Source organism: Letharia columbiana, assembly GCF_014066305.1.
Source record: "Letharia columbiana isolate WasteWater2 chromosome Unknown Sc0000039_s0, whole genome shotgun sequence".
Lineage (NCBI taxonomy): Eukaryota > Fungi > Ascomycota > Lecanoromycetes > Lecanorales > Parmeliaceae > Letharia > Letharia columbiana.
Window position 1 is genome coordinate 216,387 of NW_023501083.1, and position 15,648 is coordinate 232,034.

The 15,648-nt window shown below is 36.1% G+C and overlaps 3 protein-coding genes across 3 annotated transcripts; 2 read left to right on the forward strand and 1 right to left on the reverse strand.

Moving 5' to 3' along the window:
- Positions 1-2,070: 2,070 nt before the first annotated feature.
- Positions 2,071-4,428, forward strand: HO173_009319 (uncharacterized protein; the record flags this gene model as incomplete). Its single annotated transcript, XM_037311210.1, has 1 exon — positions 2,071-4,428. One exon carries the CDS (start codon positions 2,071-2,073, stop codon positions 4,426-4,428), a length of 2,358 nt encoding a protein of 785 aa, XP_037161867.1.
- Positions 4,429-4,990: 562 nt separating this feature from the next.
- HO173_009320 (uncharacterized protein) lies at positions 4,991-6,746 on the reverse strand (the record flags this gene model as incomplete). The annotated part of the gene is made up of 2 exons (XM_037311211.1): positions 4,991-6,320; positions 6,694-6,746. The coding sequence occupies 2 exons, from the start codon at positions 6,744-6,746 to the stop codon at positions 4,991-4,993; spliced, it is 1,383 nt and encodes a 460-aa protein (XP_037161868.1).
- Positions 6,747-8,029: 1,283 nt separating this feature from the next.
- HO173_009321 (uncharacterized protein) lies at positions 8,030-9,349 on the forward strand (the record flags this gene model as incomplete). Its single annotated transcript, XM_037311212.1, has 1 exon — positions 8,030-9,349. One exon carries the CDS (start codon positions 8,030-8,032, stop codon positions 9,347-9,349), a length of 1,320 nt encoding a protein of 439 aa, XP_037161869.1.
- Between the last annotated feature and the right edge of the window lie 6,299 nt (positions 9,350-15,648).

The window sequence follows — 15,648 nt, forward strand, 5'->3', positions numbered from 1 at the left end:
TATAATTGGCTGCACATACTTGCAATCCAGGAATGAGTTCCCACGCTAAAATTTAGGTCTGGCAGGGTCTCCCAATATCTATGTTTATTCTATTATTTACTCCATAATCCAGCTATATTATATATTCATGGCTCACGACATCGAAATTAGTCTAGAGCTTAGAGTAGCTGTAGCTCCTGTAGACTACTGTATTGGAAAGTTTTAATGCATTGAGCGACAGCACGGGGGGAAATAAAAATTTCTCCCCCCCCTTAAGCAAAGAAAAAATTAAAGAGGCAAAAAAAAAAAATTTTTAAAATAATATAAATAAAAAAAAAAAACCCCCTTCGCCCGCGGGGACCAAAAAAAAAAAAAAAAAAAAAAAAAAAAAAAAAAAAAAAAAAGAAAAAACAAGCTCCCCCCCCCACCCCCCCCCCCCCCTTTTTAAAAAAAAAAATTTTTTTTTTATTTTTTTGAGAAAAAAAAATAAATTTTTTTTTCTTCTTTTTGGTTTTATTTTAGAAAAAAAAAAAATTAAAAAAAAAAAAAAAAAAAAAAAATATATAACCTCCCACCCCATTTTTTTATTATAAAAAAAAATAAAAAAAAAAAAAAAAATAAAAAAAAAAAAAAAAAAAAAAAAAAAAAAAAAAAAATAAAAAAAAAAAAAAAAAAAAAAAAAAAAATAAAAAAAAAAAAAAAAAAAAAAAAAAAAAAAAAAAAAAAAAAAAAAAAAAAAAAAAAAAAAAAAAAAAAAAAAAAAAAAAAAAAAAAAAAAAAAAAAAAAAAAAAAAAAAAAAAAAAAAAAAATAAAAAAAAAAAAAAAGGATTAATAATTTCATAACCCACCTCACCTCCACGTGGGGTTGGGGGAAGGTTGGGTGAGGAAAAAAAAAAAAAAAAAACAAAAAAACCCCCCTCCTCTACTTAAAATAATTTTTAAAAAAAAAAAAAAAAAAAAAAAAAAAAAAAAAAAAAAAATAAAAAAAAAAAAAAAAAAAAAAAAAAAAAAAAAAAAAAAAAAACATAATTGACAAAATTACCAGCAAGTCTTGTCAGACTGACGGATTGTGGCTTGAACATGAGCGGAGCGAGCCCTGCCCGAGCTTTTTAGGGATGCGATTAAGAGAAATCAGGCCACAACTTATAGCGCAGAACCGCCGACGTATCGGGAGCGCGTCTGTAGGTTCGCAGGGTACGGAGTAGAAGGGCCCTCGACAAACAGGAGGAAAGGGCGCTCGATGGGGGCTGCGGTGAGTGCTGGGAGTGCTGGGACTGAGGTTGAATGCATCTCCTAGTCTTATCGATTCGTACAATGTGCAACCACCGGAGTAGACCATGGGACGCCGAACTTACCGCTTCGTTCGACCTGGAGGACTTTGTTCTTTTACGCTGATAGAGCTCGACATGTTAGTCCTTGTCAAAGCCTGTCTATCGGGTATCGGATCCGTCAGGTCTGGTTCAATCATGTGGAAGCAAGATATTCACCGGGCAACGCCCCATTGGATGTTAGCCTAGGGCCGAGGATATGGTAGGCTGTACACTACCCTCAAATGTTCCGCTGATGCAGGTGTCTGTGAGCCGAAGCTCAGCGCTAAGACGTGGCGTTTCTTTGCAGCCTTATAGAGATCGATTTCAACATACATTCTTTGAGGTTCTGCTGTATCTTCATTGCACTTTCGACCCCGTCGTGGTTATTCAATGATTTATGGCCAACGTCTTTCTTTCAGAAGCCTTCCATATCCATCGTTGGTATAATCGAAAAAACGAGGGAAAGAGCGATGGTATAGAGGAAAGAGTGCTCCTGGTGTGTAGAGCTGTCAGGATTTGGGGGCGGTTTCAGCCTGGCCGTGCAAAAGCTGCATCGAATCAGCTTTCGCATTCTTAGACCCACAAGGCTGCAATGGATGCTTCAAAAATTGTTCATTGGTCAGGGAAAGACAGGCTTTGTCGATGGATGGCTCGATTCGTCATCAAGGCTAATCAGTCCTACACACACTATAAGTATGACCATTTCCCCTTTCTCAACCCTCCGGCCTATTCACCTTCATAAATCATACCTGCATTTGTGGTCTCAAGTATCTCTGCACCATGGCAGCTCCTACGTGGCCGCTATTTCTCCCGTACGTGGAGCAACGCCCCGTCGCATCCTTTCTTGAATACTATCCCAGCTCGAGTGCCAGTCAAATACCTCCTTTTGCTAGCATTTCTAGGCTACTAGGAGAGAGCGCGAACCCCGAGAAAGAAGCCGGAATCAGGAATGAAACAATACTGATCAACGATTTTCTCTTTCTGAAGAGCAGTCATGCGAAACGCTACGATGATGTCTTTCTGGATCAACCAACACAAGAGCCTCAACCGCCTGCTCAGTTTGGTGCGACTCTATCTCTGAGACGCAAGCCACTCGTCTCAAAGGCTCCCCAGGCTAGTGAAAATATCGCATCAGTGACAATAGCTGATTCTGCCGACGCTGAGGCTCTCACACCCACTTCAAACCAGTATAAGAAGCCGATCAACAGCCATTCGTATAGGAAAGATGAAATCTATGGCTCAGTTAGCACAGTATATTGTCAGTGTGATCCGCGTCTGCCGGCTAGGCGTTCCTGGCGTTTTGTGACCAGAAACGAAGAGGAGAGTCTCGGAAAACTATATTACGAATGCCCAAAAGTAGAAGCACGCTGCAACTTCTTACTGTGGGAAGACGACGCCGAAGATCGAGGATCAATCAGCAGCTTCCCATTGAAGGAACCCTCCGCTGAAGGCGCCCTAAATAGCACCCATACCGAACCTCCACCATCTCGCCCTTCTCGTGCGCCTAGTGAGCCACCTCAGTATGATTTGGCTACAACACAGATATCCGGCGCTTTCAAGCATGGCGGTTCAGATGGCACAACGTCCTACATTCTGCCCAAATGTTCCTCTAATCTGCACACATCTCCAGTTCGTGGTAATGATGAGCACACGAATCAAGGTTTCTCCAGACGGTCAAATTTAAACACCCAGCCATTCGATCTTGCTGGCAGAAAGACTGTGAATAGAGAGAATATCGCTACATGCTGCCGCCAGGAAGAGAGCAGCCTACAAAGGGGGACCCCTGAAGGCGGCACTGACAGCACTAATTTGCTTCTCCCGACTGCTGAAAAGAGTCCAAAGGACGATACCAAGATTACAAACTCTCACCAGGTAGGTTGTAGACCTGACAGCGGTAATCAGATCACTCCTACCAAGAAACGCAAGCTTCGATCTTTCATGGATGGGTATAGTTGGAAAGACGCGTCCCAAGTATCAAACTTGATGAACAAATGGACCGATGCCGAAATCTTGGATCCTTTCAACCTGGAGTTATCTCGCAAAGAAGCGCACGCGATGCTGGATCGTTTATTTGACCTTAAACTCTTCATTAAGGATGTAAGATCCAGCCTTCGTGATCTCAGTTCGCAAGTAGGTGAACTTCAACGCAGCTACACTAAGACAAGGTCCTTAATTGAACTGGGAGTCAAAGAGGATTCATTCACTGCTATCCCTAGCCACGGTACATCGATAGAAGGAGTGAAGGACACCGGCCTTCAAGATGTACAAGCTCCAGTGAAGCCAAAAAATGACAAAGAGCACACCACGAGTCTGTCTCCCATATTCAACCTCGAGAAAATCACAATACCATTGCGGGGCAGGGGTACAGATGCCTCAAGCGAAGACCTGTTGTTGCAGCCCATCGTCTCGACGTTCATGTCGCTGGACGAACGGTCACCTCTACGCAAGCTCGCTCCCTACGATCTATGTCAATCGAGCACCTCATACGCAAACCGATTCATAGAAAATGCGCTCTTGTATCCTCTTCCTCGCCTTCCTCGGTACACAAGGGGCCTTGAACCTTCTGGTCTAATCTACATGTACTCTATTCAAGGCAGCTTTGGCTTCGTCAAAATCGGCTACACGTCTCGAAAAGTCGAAACCCGGCTTGCAGAGTGGCAAAAGTCGTGCAAACACACCCCGTACCTCATATTTCCGAAAGCCCCAGAGGAGCAACAACAGATCCCCTACGTGCGTCGTGTCGAAGCACTGATCCACGCGGAACTCAGGGATTGCAGAGTCAGAGAGCTGAAGTGCCTCTGCAACGAGATAAACGCAAATGGAGCACAGAAACAACATATTGAATGGTTCAAGGTAGACATAGATCGCGCAAAGGAGGTAGCTATGAGATGGGCGACGTGGATGAGGTCTGACCCTTATGAACAGGTTTCGCCTGGAAATTGGGTGCTCCGAGGTGAGCACAAGGCTAGTCTCAAAGAGCTATCTCGAGCGACACCTAGAACTGAAACTCGTAAAGGTAGCAGTGTGAGCTTGCGGCCATCAATACCGAAGTCCGCCTCTGCTCCTTCCACACCCTATCTTGGGCCTGGGCCCAGGGCTGAGTCTTTAGCTAGACGGTCATTGAGTCCTAAATCATAGGACAGAAAGTTGGGCAAATCACCAAGTCATACCCCAGATTCTTTCATAGTAGTGAACACCAGACCCTGTGGGATTGCCTGTAGGAGAACAAGTTTTAGCACTGATTTGTTTCAAAGGTGCAGAAGGTGAGTTGGAATAAAGCACTCATGATCCTCTCCATCGTCTTCCCTTCTTCTCGACCATAGAAAGCCATTTGTCGAGATGCTTAGTTCATTGTAGTTGTGAAGCGCTATGTCTCCTTCTTGTATGCATCAGGAGGAATCTGTGTACCTAACCATTCGAACGAAGAAAAATATGTTATACCAATACCGGGCTCTCGGATTTGCAGAAGCGCAAGATTTGGAACTTAGGCTTGCCGGTCAACTCTGCTGAATTGAGACTGCAGAATGGGAATGTGAAGATATATGGAAACAGCAAAGGCGCAAGATTGGCACGCCTCTGACACTCAATCTATCGCTCTATGAAAGGTATCAAAGCAGTCATTACTAGCTCAAGGTGAGAGTATTCTCCCACTCAATCCTCCGCGCCTGAGCCCTCTGCTGACTTTCCCCGCATGTCTTCCTCAGCATATGCCACGCCCCGCCGCCCCTGCTAGCCGTGACGACCTCCGTAAAGGCTGCACAATATGACCTCCGCAACACCGACAATCCAGCACCTCATTCCGAACGAGGCCTTTGAGGCGAGGTCGTCCGCAATGCCCTTTCAAGCAAGGGTGTTCCCGCTGCAACATCCTCCGAACCCCTTTCCAATCTCGCTGGTAGAACTTGCCATTGGTGACGCTCGTGTCCGCACACCCGCGCCAGCGAGGGTTCACCCTGCGTCTGAAGTGTCGTTGGAGCTTCTCCACCTTTTCTTGAAAGCAGGAACGGCATTGCCACCTGGTGAAATCGACGTTGCGGCAGGTGCAGGTGGACTCCGGGCGTTTCGCCAGGAGCTCCGCTTCGTGTACTTTGCAGAACCGGACCAGGTGGGATTTGTAGAGGTTGTCCGCGTGTGCACCCATGTGGAAGTAGTCTTTGGTGTCTTGGATGTGGCTCTCGCACACGTAGGGTCTTACGGGTCCGTCGTCTGTCGGGAATTTGACTTGGTCCCACAGAGCATCGGGGAGCCCGCTCCCGTGCCTTCTCTCACACCTTTCACTCAGCGCATTCAGATCTCCGTCACAGAATACCTCGTCGCAGGGTAGAACTTTACCGTCGTACCGGCCCCGTTCGCGCCGACGTTTGTTCGGACAAGGCTTGTTCCATTTGCGGATGTTGACGCCCCAAGGAATCATCTCTGTGCAAGGCTGCGTTGCGCTATCCTGAGTATAATCATAAGGCCTTCGCGCTCGAAAATTGCGTCGAAGGGGATCCGTCAAGGCGTTACTCCCCGCACTTCGAAAGTTGCGACGGAGCAGCTTTTTGAATTTCCTGTGATTGGGTGGGTTGTCGTTGAGGTGTTTGAACATGCAAGTTTCGCATTCGCAATGGCAGTCTATCTTGTAGCTGTTGTTGCACGGGACGTTACACGATCCTGGGTCCGGCATATGTGTCTCATCGCATTCGGAGAGGAGCACTGATCTATTGGAGTCGAGGTCGAGAGGATCCGTACCGTTGCGTTTTCTTCTTCTCTTTTCCCCTTCACTTAATCCGGCTTCGCTATCTTCTTCTTCCTCTTCTTCTTCTTCTTCTCCCCCTCCTCCTCCTCCATCTCCTTCCCATTCTCCAACCAATAGTGGTGCCTCATTAGAAGGTAGCCTCCTGAGCCCATCTCCATCTGTAAACTGCAATTCTGGTTCTTCTCCACCAAAAATCTCGCCGATGTCCGATTCATCGTCCTCCGTGTCTGTTGCCATGTTCGACAATTTTAGTGGAGAAGGTTGGACGATAGAACAGCCCTGTAGCGTATGGCTATGCTGGACGGTGAGTCCAAGCAAGATGTCTAAGACGTGAAAGCTTGCCGGTCGGATTGCGCGAAAGTAATTGAAGATGGATAACAATTGCTCGCGAAAATTTATGTATTCACAAAAAGCGCGCAAAACGCAAGCTTTGATGAATGAGCTAGGAGATGGCCCGTATCCGGCCGGTCAAGGATTCACATAATGAAAGGCTTTGGGATTCACAAAGTGAAGCAAAGGTGAGAAATGCAAGTACAAGTCTCATCTCCGGATCCGGTCAGACGCAAATCGTGGGCAACAAAGCAATTCACAGCAACAGAAACTGAATGATGCGCGAGTGAAGCCACCTTGGATGCGGACTGGAGTGAATAAAGGATATGACCTACTGAAGCCAGGCAGAGAACATCCAATACTGCTTCACAAGTTGTTTCGGCTTCATCGTCCGTGCCACGCAGCAGCCAGCAGATGGTGGAAGACTTTGTCCAGCTGCACAGCAATGCTAACTTAGAAGATCAAGCGCCTCTACGGTCTTCGACATTATTCACCAGATCGCTTTCTGCAACTGCGTCCTTGACGGCACGAATTCGTAATCTGACAGGTCTGAGATTCTGTCAGCAGGGACCGTTGAGCGCCGTGACCAACTCACTAGGCCTCACTGCGAGCCATGATCTCCTAGGGACGTTTTATCCAATCCACTATCCAGTCCACGACCGTCATCTTTTGAAGATTCGGAGCGACGTTGTACGGTCTATGGAACAAAGATCCTCGACTTTGTATGAATCCACCCTTCAATCTTCCGCTTTCTCGCTCTCCCCGCGTTCCCTCCATCCTTTTCCCTCTCTATCCGCTTTACAGCCTAAACAGTGATACCACTCGACTATAAAACTTCACGCCGTTCCCGCCTCCTGATATACCCCATGAGCATAAATATTAAGTGAATCTGGGTGGGGAACGGTAGTATTGAGACCAGTACCATACTCATATAGATACTAGTGAAGCTGTCCTCCGGCCCGCTAGATACCTGGCTGGGCAGGAAGGTATGTGTGTATCAAGATGTCCTAGGCACTGACTGCTAAGTCCTCGAATTCGACGTGTTGTTCCAGGTATGTGTTGGACTCGTGAGGGCGAAGAAACACGTGGTTGAAGACGCCTGTAACTGAATTCTGGGAATGTACGTTTCAATGGTGTCGACTTCATCGTTTAATGAAAGGTTAAGCCGCTCATCAGAGATAACAACTTATTTCTCACGTTGCCAGTCTGGCTTAAGTGGGTCACTGGCAATAGGTACGATAGTTGGCCTGGAGAACGAGACAATCGTGAGCACCTTTTTGGCGACGGGTCCTGGCGAGGTCTGGAGATTTTACGATTTCTCGAATGCTGCTTGTTTGATGAGCGTGTCTACACAATAAACAAGATCCCAGTTTGATAGTACTGAACGGTAAGCCAAGACATTCTCGATTTTCGGCAATATTTACCCCGCCCGAGAATTGCAACATAAAGGCTTAGGCAGAAATGCTGGAAATTATGAGCAGAATATATTGGAATTTCCCGTGAGCCATTTACTTATTTCGGGAGTTCGTAAAGATCCTGTAACCATTCATCACACTATCATACCTCCAGGCTCTTGAGAATCTTTAGTATCAAATATTTCCTGAATAACTGAATTGAGTGTTTATCAAGTGCACTGACCTCTGGCATACCACTCGATTTGCTCGCACGACAATGGAAACGTCCGGCGCAACGCGTTTCGACATGACGGCTCTCCTCCACGACCTGCCTACCAACCGGGAAGCTCCACCAGTACCCCGACACTCTGCCATGTCCCGAGCGAGAGAAGAATATAAGAGGAAGAACGAAAATCTAATGTTTCATCGAAGGATTCAGAGATATAGAATGAAGGGCCGGAAACGAAGATTCGCCATTTTCCGGGTATTGCCCACCGAGATCATCGTGCTCGTGATGTGTCATACCAGGAGCGCCGATCTTGCAAATCTGATCCAGACCGACAAGTCCATGGATGAAATATTCCAAAATCATAAAATGTGGCTTTTCAAGCGGATGCAGATTTGCCAATTCTCAGAGTTCTCCGGATGGTTTGGAGACATGCCCGGATTCGATGGGCCAATACTGGGTAACAGTCGGACCTCCGAGCAAATCCAGTGTCTCAAAGACGTCGTATTCACTTTCGATTGGCGAATTATGGAGGTAGCGCCCAGTGATGATGAAGCTGCCAAGGTGTTTTTGCACCTACTGGAACGATATGGCGGATGGCGATATCTCTACTTCTTGAATGCGGTAAAACGTCACATGGAACAAGAAGCGCAGAATCTATACAAATTTTCGCATATGGCAATACCTTCTATGAACGAAGGGTCGGCCAAGGCAATGGTATTGTGCTTTGCCAGAATGTCATGGAGGGCAGCAACAGTTCTAGGTGGCGAGATGAAGGAGCCGGCAGATATGTCCGCAAGAGTGGAGTACCGACTCAAATTCTTCCAGCGGGAGCCGCGAACCCTTCAAAAGCTGATGACAAAAATCCTGCGACTCCTGATATATCGCATAGGAAACCGGCTGCAAGTGACAGACACTGTAACATTGTATCAGTATATACATCGATCAGCAGGGTTTGGAATTCTGATACCTGTGCCGTCAGAGGAAGAACTTTATGATTCGGCATCAGCAATAATGACTCGATTGCTTTTAGAGTGCTGCTTCTTTTATGGGATCACATTTGCAATGCAGCTGTGTGAGGAGCCAGTAAATGATGAAGTCAAGGCAGCCCAGTCATGGATCATACGACGCTTTGAGCATGCTTTGATGTACGCTACCAGATTCAGTAGTGTTGATACTGTTCTGATCGAGGACTCATCTATCCGAGAGGGATCGTTATGGGCTGCAGGCATCGGGTTTCCAACCCTTGGCTGGTTCAGAAGCAACAAAGCATCGGCCGGCGGAGTCATGTTGGCAGTCGAGCACGATGGAATGAGATCAGGCTGCCTCTGTTGCTGTATCAAGCAAGCTGATGTCCTCCTCGTTCGCTAAGATCCTTAAGGGGACAGACACCACTTAGTGATTAAGCTGTCACATAAGGATGATACTTGGCTCGTAGCGAAGACACTGTCCAACCAGGAGGATATTGATATCAAGGAAGTCAGTCGATAGATGCAGGTTGACAATCAGAATTGAGAATTGAACACACTGTACCTTATCATTTAAGATGGAGTATTACAATCTGGACGTGATGTTAAACCGTAACGCACCTTGCAAAGAAAACTTGTTTTTTAGAGCGTGGAGTATAAAAGTACAACATAGAAAAGTCTTTAGCTTGACAGGGTTGGTGCTAGAGTATTATTGTATGTTTTAGCTCCATGCTATTATTGGAACCAAATACCGTTTGCCATGCATTCCAAGCACATACGACACTCTTCCGAATTGGACTTTTTTCATTATTTTTTTTTAAAAAAAATTTTATAAATAAAAAAAAAAAAAAATTTTTATAAATTTTTATTTTTTTTTTTTTTTTTTTAATAATTAATTATAATTATTATAATATAATTATAATAAAAAAAAAATAAAAAATTAATATATTATATATTAAAAAAAAATTTAAAATAATAAAAATATATATAAAAAAAAAAAAAAAAATAAATTTTTAAATTTAATTTTTTTTTATATTTATTATTATTTTTTATTTTTTTTTTTTTTTAATTAAAATAAAAAATATAATTTATAATATTATATTTTTTTTTTTTATTTTTATATTTAATTTAATACTTAAAGTTATTTTATAAATAATCGTATATTAATTAATAATAAGAATAGATATTTTTAAGAGATATATAAGTCGAGAGTATATGATAACCGCCCAGGCCGAGGTAACAAATTAGCCGAGAATTCTCCGCATATCAACAACGCGTCTCTTTCCTATTCTTCTTAATAACTCCACCATACTACGTCTACTATAACTGAAATTACTACCCTATCTACTCCTGATAAGATAAAAGTAGCTTAGGCCTTAAAGCGTTAGAAAAGAGAAGTTTAAGATAAGATAAGAAAGGAAAAGCTTAAGAAACGTGATAAGCTTCTCGAAGATATATCTAAATTATTAGAGTATTAATTAATAGAAATTCTATATCGTAAGACCATTAACCACCTTTCGAAAGGCCTAAAAGTTACTCTATATTTAGTGTTTTCTCTCATATAAACTACTGCTATATGGGAAATACTTTACGATAATATTAATTTATATATCTCTCAGCAGAGTACCCTTAGTTCTATTTAAGAATCTCTTAAGATCTCGAAGCTAAAAATCTTTATCGCTATTACTATCTATATAAGAATCTATTACTTTTCTACTATTTATAATTACTAGAGAAATAATAATATTACTTTAGTAACTTCGATTGTTACTAGATAAATAGCTCGAAATCGCTACGTTCTTCTCCGCAGATATATTTATTACTCGAATCCCGATATAGAGAATAATTTCACTATTAAAAAGGGTAAATATAAGAAACCTATATGATATAGAAAGCTTCTTCTATTCGCCGATAAGATACGAAGCAATTAAAAGAAATTACGCACTTAAGTTTCTACTATATAATCGACGAATATATAATTAAGAAGACGAAGCGTACTTATTATTCTATTATAGCTTTAGGCAAGTTAATTAAGGAGGGATATAAGCTATTCGTAATTAATGATAAGGGCTATCTTTATAATTACGCATAGTATTCGTCTACGAAAAGCCTCGAGAGTAGATTAAAAGTTAAAGATCTCGGAGAAACATTAGTTATAATATTTAAATTAGCTACTAATATACTACTCTCTAACTCTATCCTCTTTATAGATAACTATTTTATCGAATTAAAGCTTACTAGAAAGCTAAAGACCTTAAGAATTACTATATATAGAACTATAAAGCTAAATTAAATAGATCTTTCGAAATTACTTATAGAGATAAAATAGATTTTTACTAAGGATATTTCGTATAAAGTTCTTATTATAGTAATTTAGAATAATATTCTTATAGTAGCTTAATAGAATAATAATCTTATTTTAGCCTTTATTACTATCTACGATATTAGAGAGATTAATAACACTATTACTAAAAAGAGAAAGCGTTTTAATAGAATAAATATTAATAATCGTATTATTTTACCTACTTTTAAGAAGAATAGAAATAACGTTTAATAAAAGGATTTCGATATTTCGAGAATATTCTTCTATTATAACTTATATATAGGGGAAATTAATCGATTTAATATATTAGTAGTTATATATACTTCTTAGCGAGCTTATAATTAAACTTAAATATCTCTATTTACTTAATATCTTAACGAGAGTCTCTCTAATACTTTCAAACTCTATAAATCTATAGAAAAGAAGCGTTAAAAGCATTAGAGTTTCCTAAAATAAGTAGTAATAGATTTAATAAAGGATGGAATATCTAGTCGAAAAATTCCATCTCCGCCCGCAATTACTACTCTCTCTAAGCCACTACGAGATAATTATAACTGATAAGACATAAAAGATAGTAGAACGTATGTATAGTGTCGTATAGATATTAAGGATAGGGGTTTTAGTAGAGAAATAAGTGGGAATAGAGAAAGTTCTTCTAGGATTAGAGGTGGCTATACTATATATAACGTCTTTCTATATCGCAAAGAGAACTATATAAAACGATTTCATAGTAGAGGGACTATAGTGAAGTCTAAAGAGTAGATATAGCGCTTTTTTAATGTATTATAATAGGGTGATAAAGTGTTATAATGTGTAGTGGTAGAAAAAATCGAATTTGTTATAGTTGGGCGGTTATCGAATATCGAGAGCGTTATTATAAATTATTTTAAAGTAAAATTAAAGAAGAAGTAATAAGAAATATTAAGTATATTAATAAATAAGATAAAGAATCTAATTTTAATTGCGAAGACGAGATTCGAAAAGAGTATTATCTTTTAACTTATACTATTACTTTTTATATTATTTAAAATAGCTTTAATTATTATATCTTTAAATACTTAATTAAATAAGTAATACGCTAAGTTAAATTATATATCTAAATATTAACTATTTATTCTAAATAATAATAATAATAATTCTATTAATATCGTAGTTATACGCTTTAATTAATTTATATATAATAAGATTAACGTTAACTTTATTTTAATAGAAAGCTTATTTATATAATCTTTATAAGTTCGAAAATTACTATTAAAGTAGAGTTTAATATCGATATATTATAATATTTTAGCTTTTTTCGAATTTATATTTATTAGCTATTAATAAGATATATCTAATTAATAAATAGTAAATCTTTTAACTAGCGTACTTTAATCTTAAGATTCTTTATATATAATTACTAGATTAAATTTTATTTTTAAATATATCGATAACGATTAATATAAAAATACTCGAGATTATATAAGATTAATATTATTTTATTAAAGATACGATTATTATAAAGATATCGCTCGATTAATTAGAAATATATCTATAATTAAGTTTTATTTATTATTCTCTAAATAATATACTTAATCTTTAATATCTTCTTTTATCGAAAATTACTACTTTAGAGAATATTTCGAAAATAATTATCTTTATAAATTTTATAAAGATTATTATAAATGCGTATAAACTAATACGAATTTAGATATAAATATTATCTTATTTAATCGAGTATAATAAGTTAATTATATTCTATTTCGCGTTTATAGCGAAGTATAATAAAGATAATATCGCGGCGCGCTTCGATATATTATTAGAGTAATATTTATCGCTATATATTATTATTATAACGAATATCTATAGAATAGAAGTTAATAATCTAAATATTTAGAGAGTTATTTAGTAACTACTATTGTTATTTATTTAGAAAGTATATTAATATTTAAATTACGCTATACGCTATAGTCGTAAATAAATATAATTTATTCTACTATATTTATCTTAATATGTAAATTTTAAAAGTAATATAATTATAACTAAGAATAATATAGTAATAAAGACTTTTTCTAAATTAAAGAAGTTATACGCGAATTATATAAAGGCTAATCGACGAGCTTAAATAATATCTAGATTATATAATCTTATTAATATATTCGCTAAAGACTATATTTATAATATTAATCTTAAATTTTTTAATAATAAAAAGTATAGATAGTTAGATTATATTAAGTCTTTTCTATATTATTTAGCTTATAATTTAAAATTATAGACGCTTATAGATATCTATATTAAATTAAATAAATTAGCGAATAAAAACTCGCTTATATAATCTTAATTTATTTTTAAACTTAATATATAAAGAAAGTATAAGGCGAGTAAAAAGTTTATCGATTCTTATATACGCTTTTTATTATTACTAATAATACTCGATAAAGTATTAGAGAGTTTAGCGATATAGACGAAATATATTTATAACTAAAAGATTATATAATAGTAGTTTAATAATAAATAACTTAAACTCTTATTATATTATTTAAAGATCTTAGAGATTTTAAAATAAAAGCGAGTAATAAATTCTAATTAAAGAGAAATATTCGATATATAAATACTTTAAAATAATATAAAGCGAAAGCGATATTTAGATTTACGCGTAAATATAAAATAGATTAATTTCGATAAATAATGAAATAGTTAGATAATTAATTATAAATATAAAGATATTATTATAATAAAAGCTAAAAGAGCGATTATAAAAAAGATATATAATATCGCTAATAATATAAGTATAAAAAGTAATAATCTTAATAAGAAGATAATAAGATTAAAGTAATTAATTAAAATTATAAAAAAGAGAGATAAATAAACTATTAATAGTTAAATCGATAAGTTTTATAATAAAAAAGATTTAATATTAAGAAAAAGTTTAGAGAAAAAAGTAAAAAGATTAATAAGATAATTAATAACGCCGCGGCGGGTATAATAATTATTATAAAAACTATTAATAAATAAATATATAAAGTTATTATTAGCTCGATCTTATAAATATAAATAAATTTCTATACGATATCGTAAATAAGTAAAAAACGATAAACCCGCGTAATATAGATTTATCGTCTATTTATAATAGATATAAGTTTTATTTTAAGAATTAAGAGCTAAAATTAAAATTATTAAGTTATTAAATATAAAGATTTTTATAATAATAAGATTTAAGAAGAGATCGTCTTTTTAATTATTATTATTTATTATCGAGAAGTCTTAAATATAGCGCTTATTATACTTAGATATATTTTTATTTAAGTAATTAAGTTCTAAATAAAATAGATTAACTATTAAATTTAAAGAGAATCTATCTTTTTTCTTATATTATATAAGCGACTTATATATAAAATTAATAGCTATACTTTATATATTCTCTATAATAAACTTTACTAGATAAATATTTAATATTAATTTATCGAAGATAAACTTTACTATTCTTCTTAATTCTAAAAAATAAAAATTATTAAGCGTTTAATTTTTAAGTAAGATATCGCTATATTTAGAATAATAGAATCGATTATATTAGAAAATCTTAAGATTATTATTTAAAAACTCGAGAAGATAATTAAGCTTAAAGCTTATATTTAACTTATCTTATAAATTAATAAAATTATTTATTAATACGTATCGCTATAATTATTTTATTATTATCGATAAGTCTATAATATAAAACGTATAAAGTATAATTTATATATACTTTAAAGTATTAATAATCTTCGCTTAAAAGAGAATCGCTATATAATATAAGACGTAGCGAAAAAAATTAATATTTATATATTTAATAGGGTAGTTAAGTATTAAATAGAGCTTAATATAAATATAAAAGTTTTAATAATTTTAATATTATTAATTATAGATTAAGAATTATATAGCGAGAGTTATAGATAGCGCTAAGATATAAATTCTTATTAATATTTAATTTAATATCTAAAGTTAAGAGTCGTCTTAATTAATACTTTATACTTCGAATTAAAATTTTATATCTTTTATTCTATTTAAATTAATATACTTTTATCTTAATAATTTAATTTATATTTCTACTATTTATACTTAATAATTATAAATAATTAAATTCTTTAATATCTAGAAATTCTTTAATTAAATAACTTTATTAATAATTTATTATATATTATAAAGTAAATAAATTAATAGCGTTATTTATTTTTTAGTAAATCTTATAAAGTAATTATAATAGATTTAGATAAAGATATTAAAGTTTTAATATCTCGCCGCGTAAAGTCTTAATAAACTATATTCTTAATTATATTTTAAAATTATTATATATTAGATAAATAACTATATTAAATATTAAATTATCTTTCTTTAACTTAAGCTAGCGCTTAAATATATTA